Source organism: Podarcis gaigeae (genome assembly GCF_964106915.1).
Source record: "Podarcis gaigeae genome assembly, chromosome: 15".
Taxonomy (NCBI): domain Eukaryota; kingdom Metazoa; phylum Chordata; class Lepidosauria; order Squamata; family Lacertidae; genus Podarcis; species Podarcis gaigeae.
Window position 1 is genome coordinate 23,053,294 of NC_139692.1, and position 15,708 is coordinate 23,069,001.

The 15,708-nt window shown below is 43.5% G+C and overlaps 1 protein-coding gene across 4 annotated transcripts in view; it reads left to right on the forward strand.

The window, feature by feature from the left end:
- Nucleotides 1–5,898, forward strand: part of GRIK4 (glutamate ionotropic receptor kainate type subunit 4) — a 476,479-nt gene extending 470,581 nt beyond the window's left edge. For 3 of the 4 annotated variants that reach the window (XM_083713950.1, XM_083713948.1, XM_083713949.1), the window contains one exon: nt 5,373–5,898. In XM_083713950.1, the coding sequence (XP_083570076.1) occupies nt 5,373–5,738 (366 nt within the window). In that variant the 3' untranslated portion in view covers nt 5,739–5,898. The remainder of the gene's footprint in view (nt 1–5,372) is intronic. The other variant, XM_083713951.1, reaches the window with a different exon arrangement.
- The last annotated feature ends 9,810 nt before the right edge of the window (nt 5,899–15,708 follow it).

Below are 15,708 nucleotides of genomic sequence, written 5' to 3' on the forward strand. Positions count from 1 at the left end.
GTTAACACGGCCACTATTGTATAAGCTTTGCAGAAAACAGCATACAATTTTCAAAGGTGCTAAATCAGTATGAAGTGATTTATTTTTATCTGTACTACCAAGTATTCTATGCGTTGGCTAAATATGGCACCAACTCATTAATATAAAGGTTTAAAAGTACGGGAGCCAGAATGCAACCTTACTTCACTCCTCGTGATTTTTTAAAATCATCAGTCATAATACCATTTAAACCTACTATGACCCTCATTTCTGTATTGCTGCATAGTTCTTGAATCAATAGCAGACGTCTGCAGTCGATGTTGGCAAACTGAAATTTCTCCCAGTCTTTTTCGAATAATAGAATCAAATGCAGCAGAAAAATCAGTAAAGGCTACATAAAGGTTGTTCTTAATATTCTTAGTATATTTCCTTATAATATGGTTCAGAGTAAAGCATCAATGGTACTGTGTCCTCTGAATTCTGCTTGTTCTTCATGAATAATGTTATTTTGCAACCAATCTGATAATTTTTGAAGAAGGAGACCATGCATAGAGCTTTGAGGAGATGTCTAACAAGCTAATTGGCCAATAGTTTTGTAGATCATTTCTAACCCCATTCTTCTAAATCAGGGAAACAATTCTCATTTTTTCATTCAGAGGGCATTTGTCCCGTGTTTTTTATTGTGGTAAACAAGCCAGCCAGGATAAGCATCCACCATTCTATATATTCTTTATAGAGCTTGGATGAAAGTGTATATTCTCCTTGAGCTTTATTTTATTTCAGGTAGGAAATAAGGGCTTTTATCTCGTTACAATGCTTTGGTAGGTTTGAGAAATCCATATACTGCTGCTACATGTGATTGCCCAGAATAACCACCAAATGTATTGGAGAAATATTTAACCCAATCAGAGTTAGGAGTTGAGGCTTCCTATGATTATCACTTTGTTTACACCCCGGGCCACTAGTTCATAGAAATCATCTTCCCTCTGTTCCATTACTGCTAGTCCCAATTCCTGCCACTGGGTTTTCATATATACACCTTTTTGTTTTTGAGCAGACTTTTGCATTCCAATCTATGTTAGATAGAATTTTCCATGGATTCCTCTCATGGCTTCTTATGCGAATCTCTAATTGCCTGGCCAGAACTTTCTTAGCCACCTTGTGTTGACCGTCAAACCAGCCATGGCGTGTTGATTGTGTGTAGTTAGTAATTGTAGACGTTATCAAATAGGACCTGAGTTCTGTGACAATTTGCTGGAAGACACCAACAAGATTTGGAGATTTGTCCATAAAAAGTTGACACAAGCTTGTCAGATGATTACTATATCGTTCTCTTGAATATCGCTGCTCAATCTTTATCCGCCTTTTTATTATCCCAACCCGCCAGGTTCCAGGAATGAATGTTAAGACCTTTCTGGATGTTTTCTAGTCAGTTATGGTATCTTAAAGGAGAGCTGAAGGTATAATAATTTCTTTTTCTATAATTACCCCTAGGCCTGGGCTTATCTTGAGCATTTGTTGATGGATAATCCCTTTGATTTCTGGAAAATAGATTGCTAGCAGGGCAGGATTGTTGGGTCTCTAACCTGGGCATATTTCTTCCAATACCTGCATTTTGCTTGAATTCCTGCTTGCAATTCAGATCGTTCTCATTATACCGCTGGATTTCTTCACTGGCCGGTTATGAATGATTACCTGTAGAACATCTGAGGAACTCTTTCTCAAAGTATTATCATTGGAATTTGGACTTACTCTCTCATTCACTACCTTTCCCAGTATTTTTTTATTATTATTATTATTAATAATACCCTGCCCATCTGGCTGGGCTTCCCCAGCCACTCTGGGCGGCTTCCAACAAAATATTAAAATACAGTAATGCATCAAACATTAAAAGCTTCCCTAAACAGGGCTGCCTTCAGACGTCTTCTAAAAGTCTGGTAGTTGTTGTTCTCTTTGACATCTGGTGGGAGGGCGTTCCACAGGGCGAGTGCCACTACCGAGAAGGCCCTCTGCCTGGTTCCCTGTAACTTGGCTTCTAGCAGTGAGGGAACTGCCAGAAGGCCCACCTCAGTGTCCGGGTAGAACGATTTACTGCCTTTTCCTCCCTTCTGTGCTGGGGAGCAGGAAATGCAGAGTGCTGACCTAAAGTCTTCAGATCCATCAAAAGATGCCAGATTGGGGCTTAAACAAATTAGATTAGGTGACAGCCCAAGATCATTTCCTTGGAAGGTAGCAAGTGGGTTATCAGCATACTCATCCACTATCAGTAGCCTTGGATCAGAAGGGGTCAAGTTAAGAATGGAAAACAACTCCCCCAAGTCCATCTCTTGAGGATTCATATTAGTGTAAAAGCAGGTTTCTGAGCTCAAGTTCTAATCTCAACAGATGTCATTTAACCTTTTCGTTATTGAATCTGAGAGGGACTTAACAAACAACCTTTCCCCGTGTTGATGTACCTTCAAACCATCTCTAATTTTAGTTTCTTTGCTGGTAGGTATCTTGCAGGGCCACCGTCAGAATTCTTGTCTCAACTAACCCGACCAGTGTACCAATTCTGGCATTCAAACCCAGAACTTTCTTTTCCAATGAATCAGTTCTACTAAAGATTCCTTCTCCTGTTTGTTTAGACAGAAGACATTGGTTGCGTAAAAGTTCCCACAGTGAGGGAGTTTCAGTCTCTGTTGTGGCCAAGTCTATTATGCCAAGACTGTTATTACACAGTTGACATGTTGTTATACAGAAGAAGCTGAGGTTGCCTTACAGCATATATATCAGCTCCTAGCAAGTCTGGATCAATCGACCAGTTAGCTAAGATTTCATTAGAGGAATATGTAGCAAAAGCTATTACTTGGGAGAAGGCATTTCCAGCCCCCTGCTGTGTTTCCCAACTTTGGGTCTCCAGCTGTTTTTGGACTACAGGTGCTTGAAGGGAAGATCACATAGTTTTCCTGGACATTTTGCCATTCTGCAGAATAAACATAATGCGTGTAGGGCAGGCATCCCCAGACTTGTCCCTCCAGCTGTTTTGGGACTACAACTCCCATCATCCATAGCTAGCAAGACCATTGGGTAGGAATGATGGGAACTGTAGTCCGAAAACAGCTGGGGACCCAAGGTTGAGAAATACTGAAGAGGACAGGGCTGTCTACGTAAGACATATTAATTACATGTTGGCACAACTATTTCACAGAGACTTCTGTCTCACTTGCTGAGATACAGTAGTCCATCATATATTTCTGGACTAAGTTTGGCAAAGAAGTTCTGGATGCTTTATCTGAAGCTGCGCTTGTGTAATAATCATGATAAAACTGTTAAAACTGCAGTGCATCCTTCAGTCAAGATGATCGTCTAAGTCAGGCATCCCCAACCTTCGGCCCTCCAGATGTTTTGGACTACAATTCCCATCATCCCTGACCACTGGTCCTGTTAGCTAGGGATCATGGGAGTTGTAGGCCAAAACATCTGGAGGGCCCCAGGTTGGAGATGCCTGTTCTAAGTGTTTCTTATCAGTTAAAAATACTGAGCCAAAACAGCTGCTCCCTCAGTGCCTGCCCTCCAATTAAAATGTATGGCTTTTAAGCCGACCTAAAAGTAAAACAGATAAGCTCCTTGGTTGTATGTAACAATTAACAATAACTGCTGAGCCAAATGACTTTAAAACTATTCAGATAAAAACAAATTGAAACTAAAACATACTGCAGAACTCGATGACAAGCAGCCTTACTTGTCGCCATCTTCACAGGCATATTACATGGTTATTATTGTTAGTAGAAGTCAGGAAAATAATTTGGATTTTTATTTTGTAATTTCCCCCTGGTTCATGCAAGTCCTTCCATTTTCACGTCATCTCTAATATACATATACTGTACTTGGTTCGAATTATAGAAAATGCCTTGATCATGTGACATCATTATGTGTGTTATCTGCTTACAGAAAATAAATAAAATTAAGCTGAAAATATGTGAGAGAGACATAAAACTCATGTATTACTAAATGAAGGGGAGGGAGCTTAGAGCAGCAGAAGGTTCCAGGGCAAGTGCTGATATGCTTAAGACCTCCAGTTCTAGAACCCATGAAGAATCCAAGACCTAGTCCTCACATCTCACTGATGTGAGTAAACCTGTATCTGGGCTGCACCTCTTGACTGAATGCTCCTTCATTTAAAACAAAAACAAAAAAACCCCACACAGAGAAAGCTAGTACAAAAGCTAGACTTGAATCTGTCTCCATCTAGTTTTCTACATGCAGGGACTTCTATTCTTTTTTGGATGGGAGAGCATTCCGTGGGTAAAGTAGTGCAGCACAGACACAGGTTCATCATCCCAGTAAGAACTAAACCAAAGTGTTATTGAGGCTTAAACCAAACAGGGCTGTTCAACTGCGGATGATTTGCATGTCGCAGCCACCCTCTCATTGGAAATAACTCACACAAGGACACGGATATTAGGTTTATGTTATTGGGCAAATTTTGGCCACAACATTATTGAAATTACAGAATGTGAGCAGTATTGGCTTGGGCATTGATTGGACCTGACTATATCTGACTCCTGCCCATTGTGCAGGAAGTCCAGTAAGGGTAAGCCACCGGTAGGGGGAGCCCTGTTGATGCGAACCAACTCAAGCTCCCCCTGGTGTTTCCGTCGGGGTCGTGTCAAGGCCTTAGCTCCCCAGCTGGGCTTCAGACTAGATCAACACCCCCAGATTCCTTTAACGGAATACCCTCAAGCATTGAGGGGCAGGTGATGGCCACACCTCCCCTCTCCCACACAAGGTCAAGCAATGCCTAACCGCAACCCTAACAAAGTTGTGACGATTGCTACGAGGTAGGCAAAAACCAAGTGGCCAGTGCCAATTTGCCAAGTGTAAAAATTCCTACTAGGCCCCTCGGACAACCAAGGCGACCAACCAAAGTCCATAGCAAGACCATTGCCTAACCTGCAAAATAGGGAGGGAGGGTGGGTGATTGAGGAAGCAAGCCAAAGAGGAAGTCCTCTGGCTCGCTCCTCCGTTTAAACGGCCCCGGCCAGCAGGCTGACTGGCCGGGCTCTGACGTGGCCGGGATCCCACAGGCAACAGGGGACAAGGTCCCCCGCCCCCGGTGGAGAGTGGGTGGCCATGCAGTCCACCACAACTCCTCCCCACTGGGAAGTGGAGCGGATTAACTCCAGTTCTGATGTGGTCGCAAGGATCTTAGGATCCAAAGATGGACCAGCAGTTTTGCCCAGGAAACAAAGAAAAACATTTGTCTAGTGACATAATAAACAGGCAGGCTGTTGAGAAAGGGTTACTGAGCATTTGAGAGAGCCCCCAGGAAACCAGAAAGATAGAGGGGGCAGTGACCTTGGGACAATATCTTTCTGAAACTGCTCTTCTTTTTCTTGGGCCTCTGATAGGTATCCGTCTGCCAGGAAATGGTGACAGAGCTGCGTAGCATCATTCTCTGCAAGGACAGTTTCCACCCCCGTCGGAGGCGAGGGGGGATCATACGGACTCGCCCTGTTATACAAGAAGAACGGAGGGCCCGCACCACGACCATGCTAAGCAACGGAAAGCTCTGTGGTGGCGGCGACCCCGAGCAGCTGGCCCAGAGACTTGCACAAGAAGCCGTCCTGGTCGCTCGGGGTTGCACACACATCCGGGTGTGTCCAGAATGCCGGAGGTTCCAAGGCCTTCGGGTCCGGCCAGGGCCAGATTCCCCCGTGCAAAGCGACGAGAGCTTGGAATGGGAGAAAGCAACAAACAGCAGTGAGCCTGAGTAAAACAGCGGAGAGACGGCGGCAGCAAAAGAAGCTAAATGTTCCATTTTACAGAACATGAGACTTGTACACAGTGTTGAACTCTTTTTAAATTAATAAAGAGGCACCCCAGTTTGCCAAGAGCAAATCAAAGCTTTAGGCTGGGGGCTGAGCCCAATGGGAACTTTTGTTACCTGTCTTATATGAGAAAGTATCTAACCTACCTACTTTCTGAAACGTTAAGAGAACGCCCCTCTAGCTAGGCTGAGAGGACCCTTCCTCAACAGCCTGCTCCTCAGAAACTTGAGGTATGGGGTATGGGGGGGGGGTCACACAGAGCTGGTGGCAACCAGAGTCACAAATATCCTAAACCAGGAGAAAAAAAACATTATTGCCACAAGGACTTCTTCATGGGGGGGTGGCAGTTCTTTTCTTTTGGAATTTGTGGTGGGGAGGATAATTTTCTTTATTTTATTGTTGGAACTTCAGGACCTAGAGGGATCCAGCACTCCTGAGTTCAGGTACTGAGCTCACGCCACTTTCCCAGGGTCAGGTGAGGTTGCGGAAGAGGGGAAGGGTTAAGTCCCATATAAGAGCAGCCACCAACAAGGAACGTCCATTCAAAGAGTTACAAATACCAAAAACCAACTAACACACTGAACTTGGAGGCCTTGATAACACCTAGAATTTCAGGGTACCTGTGTCTGTCTTGCTTGCTTAAACAACTCCCCCCCCCCTTCACAATTGTCTTTCTTTTTACACATTTTTGAGAAAGCTAACCAGTAGGAGAGCAGGTTGGGGACGTGGAATTCTGTATTCTCCCCCCAGCAGGGGGTGGTAGAATTTAACTAACCCAGGTTGTCAGCTTTTGAAAGTCAAGTTTTAACACTGTGTTAAGAGAGAGGTCCTCACGATTTATTACATGTGCCCGTGGATCAGCTCTTTTCTTAAGATGAAAAATCACCATCCCCAAGTTCAATAGACTCACTTATGACCTAGACATCATCCTCTATAAGAGGGTTTCTTTGCTATGAAATATCACTGAGTGAAGGTACACCAGCAATGTCCATGGTGTCTTTTGAAGACCTATGAGAAGAATGGACCAACAGCCAGGAAATCCTTAGCAACGGTTTGGAGCAGTTGCAGGTTTTCCGTGGGAGGAGTTCGATTTCCTGATTGACAATTCTATGCAATTCCTGATTGTAAAAATACAAGGAAGAAAAACAAAGTGATGACAAATGAACACAGGTCAAATAACCTGTTCTTGGTTTTTTTTCCCCCGGTTTGTTTTTGAATGTACTGAAATAAAATATGTCCTTCTATATAAATATAGGATTTTTTTCCCTCTATACCTTTGATATTCAGAGGTAGCTGGAGTCCCAGTTCATAAGGGGGAAGGATATGTAGCTGCCTATGGCTAATGCACTTTATTCCATTCTTTCTATCCACATTGGAGGAGTTTGCCAACTGGTTAAGTTAGTATTATATTGTCATTGGCCACAATAAAACACTAAGTGTTCTTAAGTTCTTTCAGTCGGTTTAAGCGTTCCTAACTCTGTATTGGATTGTGGCCACTGATTGGGCAGGGATGATACTTGTGTTAAGGACTCTAGAAGTGGTAGAGGAAAGGATCAATGTTGTTCTTCTAACTGGTTTGGGATTTATTTTAACAGGTAATAACAGCCATCAACTGTGAATGGGGTATATTGAATACAGCAAAAAGAAAAGAAATAATCTCTGATGGCATTGTAAGTGTGAAACACAGAGAAACTTAGCTTTCTGTTTTTAATCCTTAATATGGCAAGTAAAATTTAAAGTCCCTGACAGCAGTGAGTGCTGTGGGCACTGAGAGAAGCCTTTGGGGAGAGAAAGGAAACAAACACTTATGATTATCCTACTCACAGAGAAAGCTCATTTCTAACCCCAGGCAGTTGGCATCACACTCAGAATGGGGGAAAAGAGAGATCTGCGCTGAACTTTTCTTTTTACTTACGCTTTAGTAACTGAAAGCACTTTACCTTCCCAGTTCTGATATTCTGTTATTACTTTTATTTCATGCCTCTCCTCCCAAGAAACTCAGGGCAGTGTACAACATGCTTCTTTCACCTCTAGGCTATCCCCACATCTACACTGTGAGGGAAGTCAAGAAGCCTGAAAGAGACAGCAGCTTGCCCAAGCACACACAGTGAACTTCATGGCTGAGTGAAGATTTCAATCTAGAACTCCACATGCCCAGCTGAGGAAGGATATCATAGAACCATACTAAGAACCATAGCACATCCTTGGTGCAAATATGGATCAAGCCTTTTCGTGTGAGGGTGACTTACCAGCTGAACTTTTTTTAAAAAAAACCTTCTGCATAAAGCTGAACTAAAATTTATTCTTAAGAAGATGAAAAGATCAACCAAAGGCCTACCTAATTAAGCATCCTGCTTTCTGCTGTAGACAATCAGATGCCCCAGGGAAACAGGGCATGAATGCAACAGCTCCCAGTAGCTGCTTCCTCTATAGCAGGCATCCCCAAACTCGGTCTTCCAGATGTTTTAGGACTGCAACTCCCATCATCCCTAGCTAACAGGACCAGTGGTCAGGGATGATGGGAACTGTAGTCTCAAAACATCTGGAGGGCTGAGTGTGGGGGTGCCTGCTCTATAGAGTCCACCAGTTACTCAAGCCCCCTGATGTTGAACCCACTTGCTAGCATCTCTGCATCTAAGTGATTGTAAATGGTTGATGAAACCTTATAAGTCAAGTCGCCTTAGCCTTGCAGATACAGCTCAGAGGTGTGTGGGTTATGTGGCAGAGCTGAATGACAGGTGGACACTTTGGTCCTACTAACTGCGCTCCTAAAATGTTCGGGAAACAGCACCGTTGCTCATTGCTCAGCCATACGAATGCCAACTGCTGTCACATCCACCTTCATGACAGCAACAAGGGAAATTCTACTGAGCATGGCTGTGTTTCATTTAAAGGCTGACACGTTTGCACAAGCAACAGGGAATATTCATCAAAAGAGCATGGGTCTTTTAACATTTATTTACAGATTACCCAAAGGGAAAAATAGAGTTCTCATGAATAATTGAATCTGAGCTTTCTTTCACAGGGGTGAACAAAGACAAGCCAGACAACGATAGACACCATTTCTTTTGCCGCTCCAAAGCCCTATCACACATTGAGGAAGCCTACGTACATGGCCACGTTGGCACATGCCAACTTGAATTGCATTCTTGATGTTGATTTTTGTACTCCCAGTTTGCTTATTTAAAAAACTGGATTAACACTTGTTAGCTGTAGCACCTGTACCTTCCTTTCCATGGCAATTATACTATTTTGGTTCTTCATCCTTTGATGCTGTAGGACATTCTTCACCCTGAGAATATGCTTGGCCACCTGCCATTCTCTTGCCAAATAGTTAAAGGATGTATTGGTGGATCTGAGGGTACAGGCACTGACCGTGCCATTCTCTGGACAGCAATTTAAGTTTGTTACTGCCTGGCATGGAAGAGTTCACATAACCATTTGGCAGGATAAGGCTATCATGAGCTAGTAACGACTGTTATATGGAGCCTCCAAGTTCAGAAGAACCATGCCTCTGAACCCAAGTTGCTGAGGAACAGTGTGTTCTGCCTATGGCCTTCCAAAGGCTCTGGTTGTGAGAAGCAGGGGGCTAGACTGGATAGGCCTTTGGTCTGATTCAGCAGGTTCAGGGCTTTTTTTCAGCCAAAACTCAGTCCAAGCACCTCTCGGGTGGGCACCATTGCCATTATAAGAGAACAACAGAGACATTCATGTTGAGTTCCGCCACCTCTTATGTTCTCACTGATATAAAAATTGGAGAGAGCATGGTGCTTATTAAATCTAACAACTGATTGATGAAATTGATGGGTATGTGAATGTCTACTCCATTTCCATGTGGGCTGTTTATGCCCTTGGTAGAGCACTCAGAAAACTGATTCCATTATAAACAAATCAGAATTCTGGGATAACGTCAGCACGGTCAGACAATAAGCAGCCAGTAAGATTGCCATTTTTCCCCCCACTTTAACAGCAGCTTCCCTTCCCTCTCCCACCCACACCCACAATAATCAGGTCACACTTTTCCCATCCCTTTTATTTCCATGCCAAGAAAACTTAACTTGATGATTTTCTGCATGTCAGAATGCTGTTAAAGGCACAGGGAAAGGGCCGGGGAAAAGGCAGAGAACTCTAGCAGCCAGTGATGTGCCTAAGAATTGTGTAAATTGAAGTTTACATTTCCAATCAACTACCGAGACTGGAGCACCTGTAGTAGTAAATACTGAATTGGAGGAATATGTACAAAGGTGATTCAAACAATATTTAAAAGTCAGATCTGGTTTTTCCTTCTTTCCTTACAAATCAGTAAGGTTTCCTTTTCTGTTACACACTTTTAGTTCAGTTTGTGTGTGTGTGTGTTTTGTTTTGTGTACTTTGGGGTCAGAGTTTTGCACACAGATTCTGATAAATTAGTGGATGGATTAAAGTTGCTTCAGGTGAGCACAACAACAAGGCACACATTGCTCTTTTCCCCTCCACAGATTTTTAGTTCAGTGGAAGCAGTCTTTCCATGGCCTCTTTGCTTTGACCAACCCCACTCACATGCAAATAAAGTTCATGGTTTTGTCATTTGAAATGCACTTTCCCAGAATGTCTACCTATTGATGAAAAGTGGTAATTCTAGTAAGCGATCTCTTCCAGATCCCACTGGGAGCAGACGATTAGATCAATTCAAATATAATTGCTTTATCTCTTTTAATTGTTTCACCACACCTGCTGTCCATTACCAAGAGGCACATAAAGTGAGGATTTTAAATTCCTCTCTGTTTAAGTCTCTCCTGTGTTCCTTATTAGAATATTCATCCTGGGGCTTTGCCAAATTTAGCTCGTATGCAGGTTAGGTGAGACTCCCATATGATAACTAAGATACTGGGGAAACCCTTTTTATAATGAATGTTTTATGAGTTTTTGATTTCCAGGCCAGTTAATTTGCACTCAGCTCTAAAGGGGTATTATTTTTTCCTTAAAGGTCCGGTCTGAGACTTGACTTCTAGATGCATTAATGTATTGCTGAGGGTCGTGGGCTGTCTCAGAACTCCACAGATGCAATTACTGAGAATTCTGGTTCTGTTTAACCATCCCAGAATCATTTTGCAGTTCCAAAGTCTCCGTGAAGAGATAAAGCTCACAATGATAACAAGGGAGGTGGGACGGATCCTCCTATTTAGGTCAGCACATTTAGTAAGAATGACTACTTAACCCTTTCTTTGATGGTGTTTTAGAAAGAGCAGCACAATGGCCTTTTTCACACAGTGAAAGAACAGAGAGGCTCTTTTCATTCTTCTCTGCCTTGTTTGGTTACCTTTTGACAGTACATTCATTTGCTTTTTCTACCAACTCACTTCTAAGATCTCAAGAGCAAATACAGGCCAGCTTCTCTGTTGATAGAACTGACAGGCATTTCATTTATCTGAATAGATCTGAATAAAGAGCTGGTTAAAGATCTTATTCTACGTAATTAGGATTGGATTCTAAACTCAGACCGATATAATTTGGAAAGAACATAAAGAAACGTTATTGGATTCGCAGCAGTACCTAAACAACAAGGTGATTAGCTAGACAAGAAATTAACTCTCCTATGTTCAAATCCTTTCTTACTCCAACTTACAGGGTAAAAGGGTAAAGGGACCCCTGGCCATTAGGTCCAGTCGTGGCCAACTCTGGGGTTGCGGCGCAAATCTCGCTTTATTGGCCGAGGGAGCCGGCGTACAGCTTCCGGGTCATGTGGCCAGCATGACTCAGCCGCTTCTGGCGAACCAGAGCAGCACACGGAAACGGCGTTTACCGTATTTTTCGCCCTATAGGACGCACCGGCCCATAGGACACACCTAGATTTGGGGGGCGGGGAAAATAAAGGGGAAAAGCCTGAGCTTCCCCCGACCCCAGCCCCAAGAACGGAGCTGCGCCAAGCCCAGGAGCGCAGGCAGCTCTGCGCAACCTTCAGGAGTCCGGCGCGGCTTCGCGTCGGGCTCCGGGGGGTTGCACGGAGCTGCGCCGAGCTTGGGAACGCAGGCAGCTCTGCGCAACCTTCGGGAGCCCGGCGGGGCTTCGAGCCGGGCTCCCTAGGGTTGCACAGAGCTTCCTGAAAGCTTCAGCGAAAGCCTGTATTCGCCCCATAGGACACACACACATTTCCCCTTCATTTTTGGAGGGGGAAAAGTGCGTCCTATAGGGCGAAAGATACGGTACCTTCCAGCTGGAGCGGTACCTATTTATCTACTTGCACTTTGACGTGCTTTTGAACTGCTAGGTTGGCAGTTCTGCTAGGTTTGGTCAGTCATGTAACACAACACCATGGTTTGGCATTACAATGTAAAGCAGAAATGAACGATACTTACTTCACTGGAACACTAGATTCAACAATACCAAAGAGTGTAGTCTTTATATCAGTGTATTGCACATTCCTTTATGCTGATCAGCAGGAAGTGTCGGGTGATGGTTGAAGCAAATTGGTGTGGACTTGATTAGTGCTCCAGTGGGGAACTGCGGAGGAAAAGGAGGAGTGTAAGTATGATAAAGAACTTGCTGCTATCACTATGACTGGTTTCCTACCTCTCTGAACAAGTGCTGGAGTGCTAGAGATATGATCATAATTGTAAAGAGGATTTATTTTTAAGTAAATGGTGCTGTAAGCCTATTGAAATGACAATAGTGGCTTCACAAAGGCGATTATGATGACAGATTGATTGGAAAACACTTTGCAAGTTAACAGTGAGGAATGCATATTACAGGGCAAACATGAAAAAACAACTGTTGCTTCCCCTCCCCCCCCAAAAAAGCAGACATATAGCGGCATAAAGGGGGGAGGGGGCAGCAGCATAAAGGCCTCATGCAAATTCCCTGTTACAAAAACTTAACAGATAAATGTTTTGCAAGACAGGACAAGCTGAAGCATTTGTAGAGTGGAGTTTTTATAGTAACAGATCGCTGTGCATAAATGCAAACCAATTACAGAGCACCTAAAAGGCCATCAATTAGAATGTGATAGAGAGACGCAGTGATTGAATATACAGAATGGAACTCCTTTTGAGACGTGACCTGCAATGATAAATCCCTAGAGAGGAACAGATTTCACAGGCAATCCATTCTGTACCACACTGAACCACCGTATAGGGCCTGCTCTCAAGCTGAATTCTCCCCTTACTTCACAGAGTCATCTACCACCAAATCACCCCGTGGAAAGGATCCCAATTATGTTTCTTACTGTGTTTTTAAATATATGTAATTTAATGCTATGTGTAAACTACCTTGAAAGGCTTTGCATTTTATTTTGTTTATTTTATTGCACTTATATCCGACTTTTTTCTCCAAGGAACTTGAGGCGGCATAGAAGGTTCTCCCCTTCCTCAATTAATCCCCACAACAATCCTGTGAGGTAGGTTAGGCTGAGAGGCAGTGACTGGCCCATGGTCACATAGTGAGATTCATTGAAACATAGAATCTTAAGAGTTGGAAGGTACCCAATGGCCATCTAGTCCAACCCTCTGCAATGCAGGAATCTCAGCTAAAGCATCATGGCTGAGTGCGGATTGAACCCTGACTTCCCAGGTCCTAATCTAACATGGCACCACATTGGCTCTCTGAAATGCAGGATATAAATCACTGTAATAAATCAATATGCTCCTCTGCTCTTCTCAAGCCAACATCTACCCCTCCTTCTCATTCCCTGCTCATGTTTTTTGCTGCTGCCTTCAATTGCAGGTTTTAATTTATGCTATACATAGAAACAGGATGAAGTATCTCTGGAGTGTAGTTCTCACCGGGGCAAACCATTATAGTCATTTGAAAGCACCAACTATATATAGATGCAGTTCTTAAGCCTCCGTCAAGACTTTTCAGTGTCAGCAGAGCCATAGGCTCTGTTGGAGATAAAACATGTATTTCAAGTTTTTAGGTGCCAACACCACATTTTAAGAAGCCACAATTTTTCTTCTGGGCTTGAGCCCTTTGCAGTACTTGAGCGACTATTTCGACTCCTCGGGGACCAGTTTCACTGCCTGCACTATCCTAGTGAAGGATACTCTGAGTCCTGGAATCCTAGTAAACAATACTGAGGTAGATGGTGTTATGTACTGAAGTTCTCACCCTGGGCCAGCAAGGAGATACTGTAGGTAGTTTTCACTCAGGTCCACATATGCAAATAAGGGATTGAAAGTGATGTTCAGTGATTGGATAGTTACAGAAAGTTGTTACAGTTGCATTGTACTGGAGCTCTATATAAGCAGGCTAGCTGAACCCTTCAGTTCAGTTCTGGCCTGTGAATAAACAAGAGCTGTTTGAAGAATCGCTGTGTCATATGTTTACCCACAACTTAACACTCATTAAAAAGGTAAAGGTAAAGGTACCCCTGCCCATACGGGACAGTCTTGCCAGACTCTGGGGTTGTGCGCCCATCTCACTCAAGAGGCCAGGGGCCAGCGCTGTCCAAAGACACCTCCGGGTCACGTGGCCAGCGTGACATCGCTGCTCTGGCGCGCCAGAGCTGCACACGGAAACGCCGTTTACCTTCCCACTAGAAAGCAGTCCCTATTTATCTACTTGCACCCGAGGGTGCTTTCGAACTGCTAGGTTGGCAGGCGCTGGGACTGAGCAACGGGAGCGCACCCCGCCGCGGGGATTTGAACCGCCGACCTTTCGATCGGCAAGCCCTAGGCGCTGAGGCTTTTACCCACAGCGCCACCCGCGTCCCAACACTCATTAACCTGGTTCAATATAAGGCACTAGGTAGCCAGATGAAAAAGACTGCGGGACGCCTATAACTTTAATAATTAGAGGAGGGAATTTCTGCAGGCACAGATTCCCCATCATTGCATGACGAAGCTGCACTTGTAGAAATCCCCTTCTTTGCAGTATGGATATGAAAATACTCAGTCTACCTGGATATGAAAATACTCAGTCTACCTACTAGGTGACCTTGGACCTGTAAGGATTCGAGACATAATGTGATGCAGTTTAAATACTCCTCCACCCAAAAGAACCCCATGCAAATTCTAGGTATTACTATGCTGTGCTTAATTTATTGTGCAAAGTTTATTGCTAGCTGCTTATCTTTCCTATAGCTGCCAGTCCCTGAAGTGAAGTTAATTCCCTATTTTTATACAAAGAAATCCAACCCAATATTCAAACTGCAAAGATGCATAATACATGGCAGTAAATCAATGTAGACAAGATCCCTAGCTGATGTAAATAAGATATATATTTTTAAACAAAAAAAAATGTACCTAGGGAGGGATATGGCCTTATTTTACTAACATCTTATTGGGTACTTCAGACTATATTTTGCTTTGTTTGGGAAAGAGTACATTTCTTGTCAAGAGTTATCTGTGCTCTAAGGTAACATTGATGAGTTTAGCACTTCAGGCTTAGCTCTGAGCAAGCCAAGGTTGGATGTAATTTATTTCAAGGCCAAAATGGAATGCAAATGAATGCAGAGAGAAAGATCTCTCTGATCCCCAGGTGAATTTTAAGATGGCTGATTTGTCTGTTCAAATTCTATTGTTGTTCTAGATTCCGCTGTATTTATGAGCATGCTCAGAAGAGAAACTCTTGCTCTAATTTGTAGGACTAAAACATATAATTACACACATATACATGTGCAGTGCACACACATAAACACACAGCCCTCGATTCCATTTCTGTTTAGCAGCTGTGGAAGGCAACATAGCTTGCCCAGTTCAATAAAGCTCCTGTGATGCAAACTACGGTATTTTAAATTGATGCAAAATATCAGTGTCATACTGGTTGTGTGCCCTACCACAACCATATACAGTGGTACCTCAGGTTAAGTACTTAATTCGTTCTGGAGGTCCGTTCTTAACCTGAAACTGTTCTTAACCTGAAGCACCACTTTAGCTAATGGGGCCTCCCGCTGCTGCTGCCTCGTCGCCAGAGCACGATTTCTGTTCTCATCCTGAAGCAA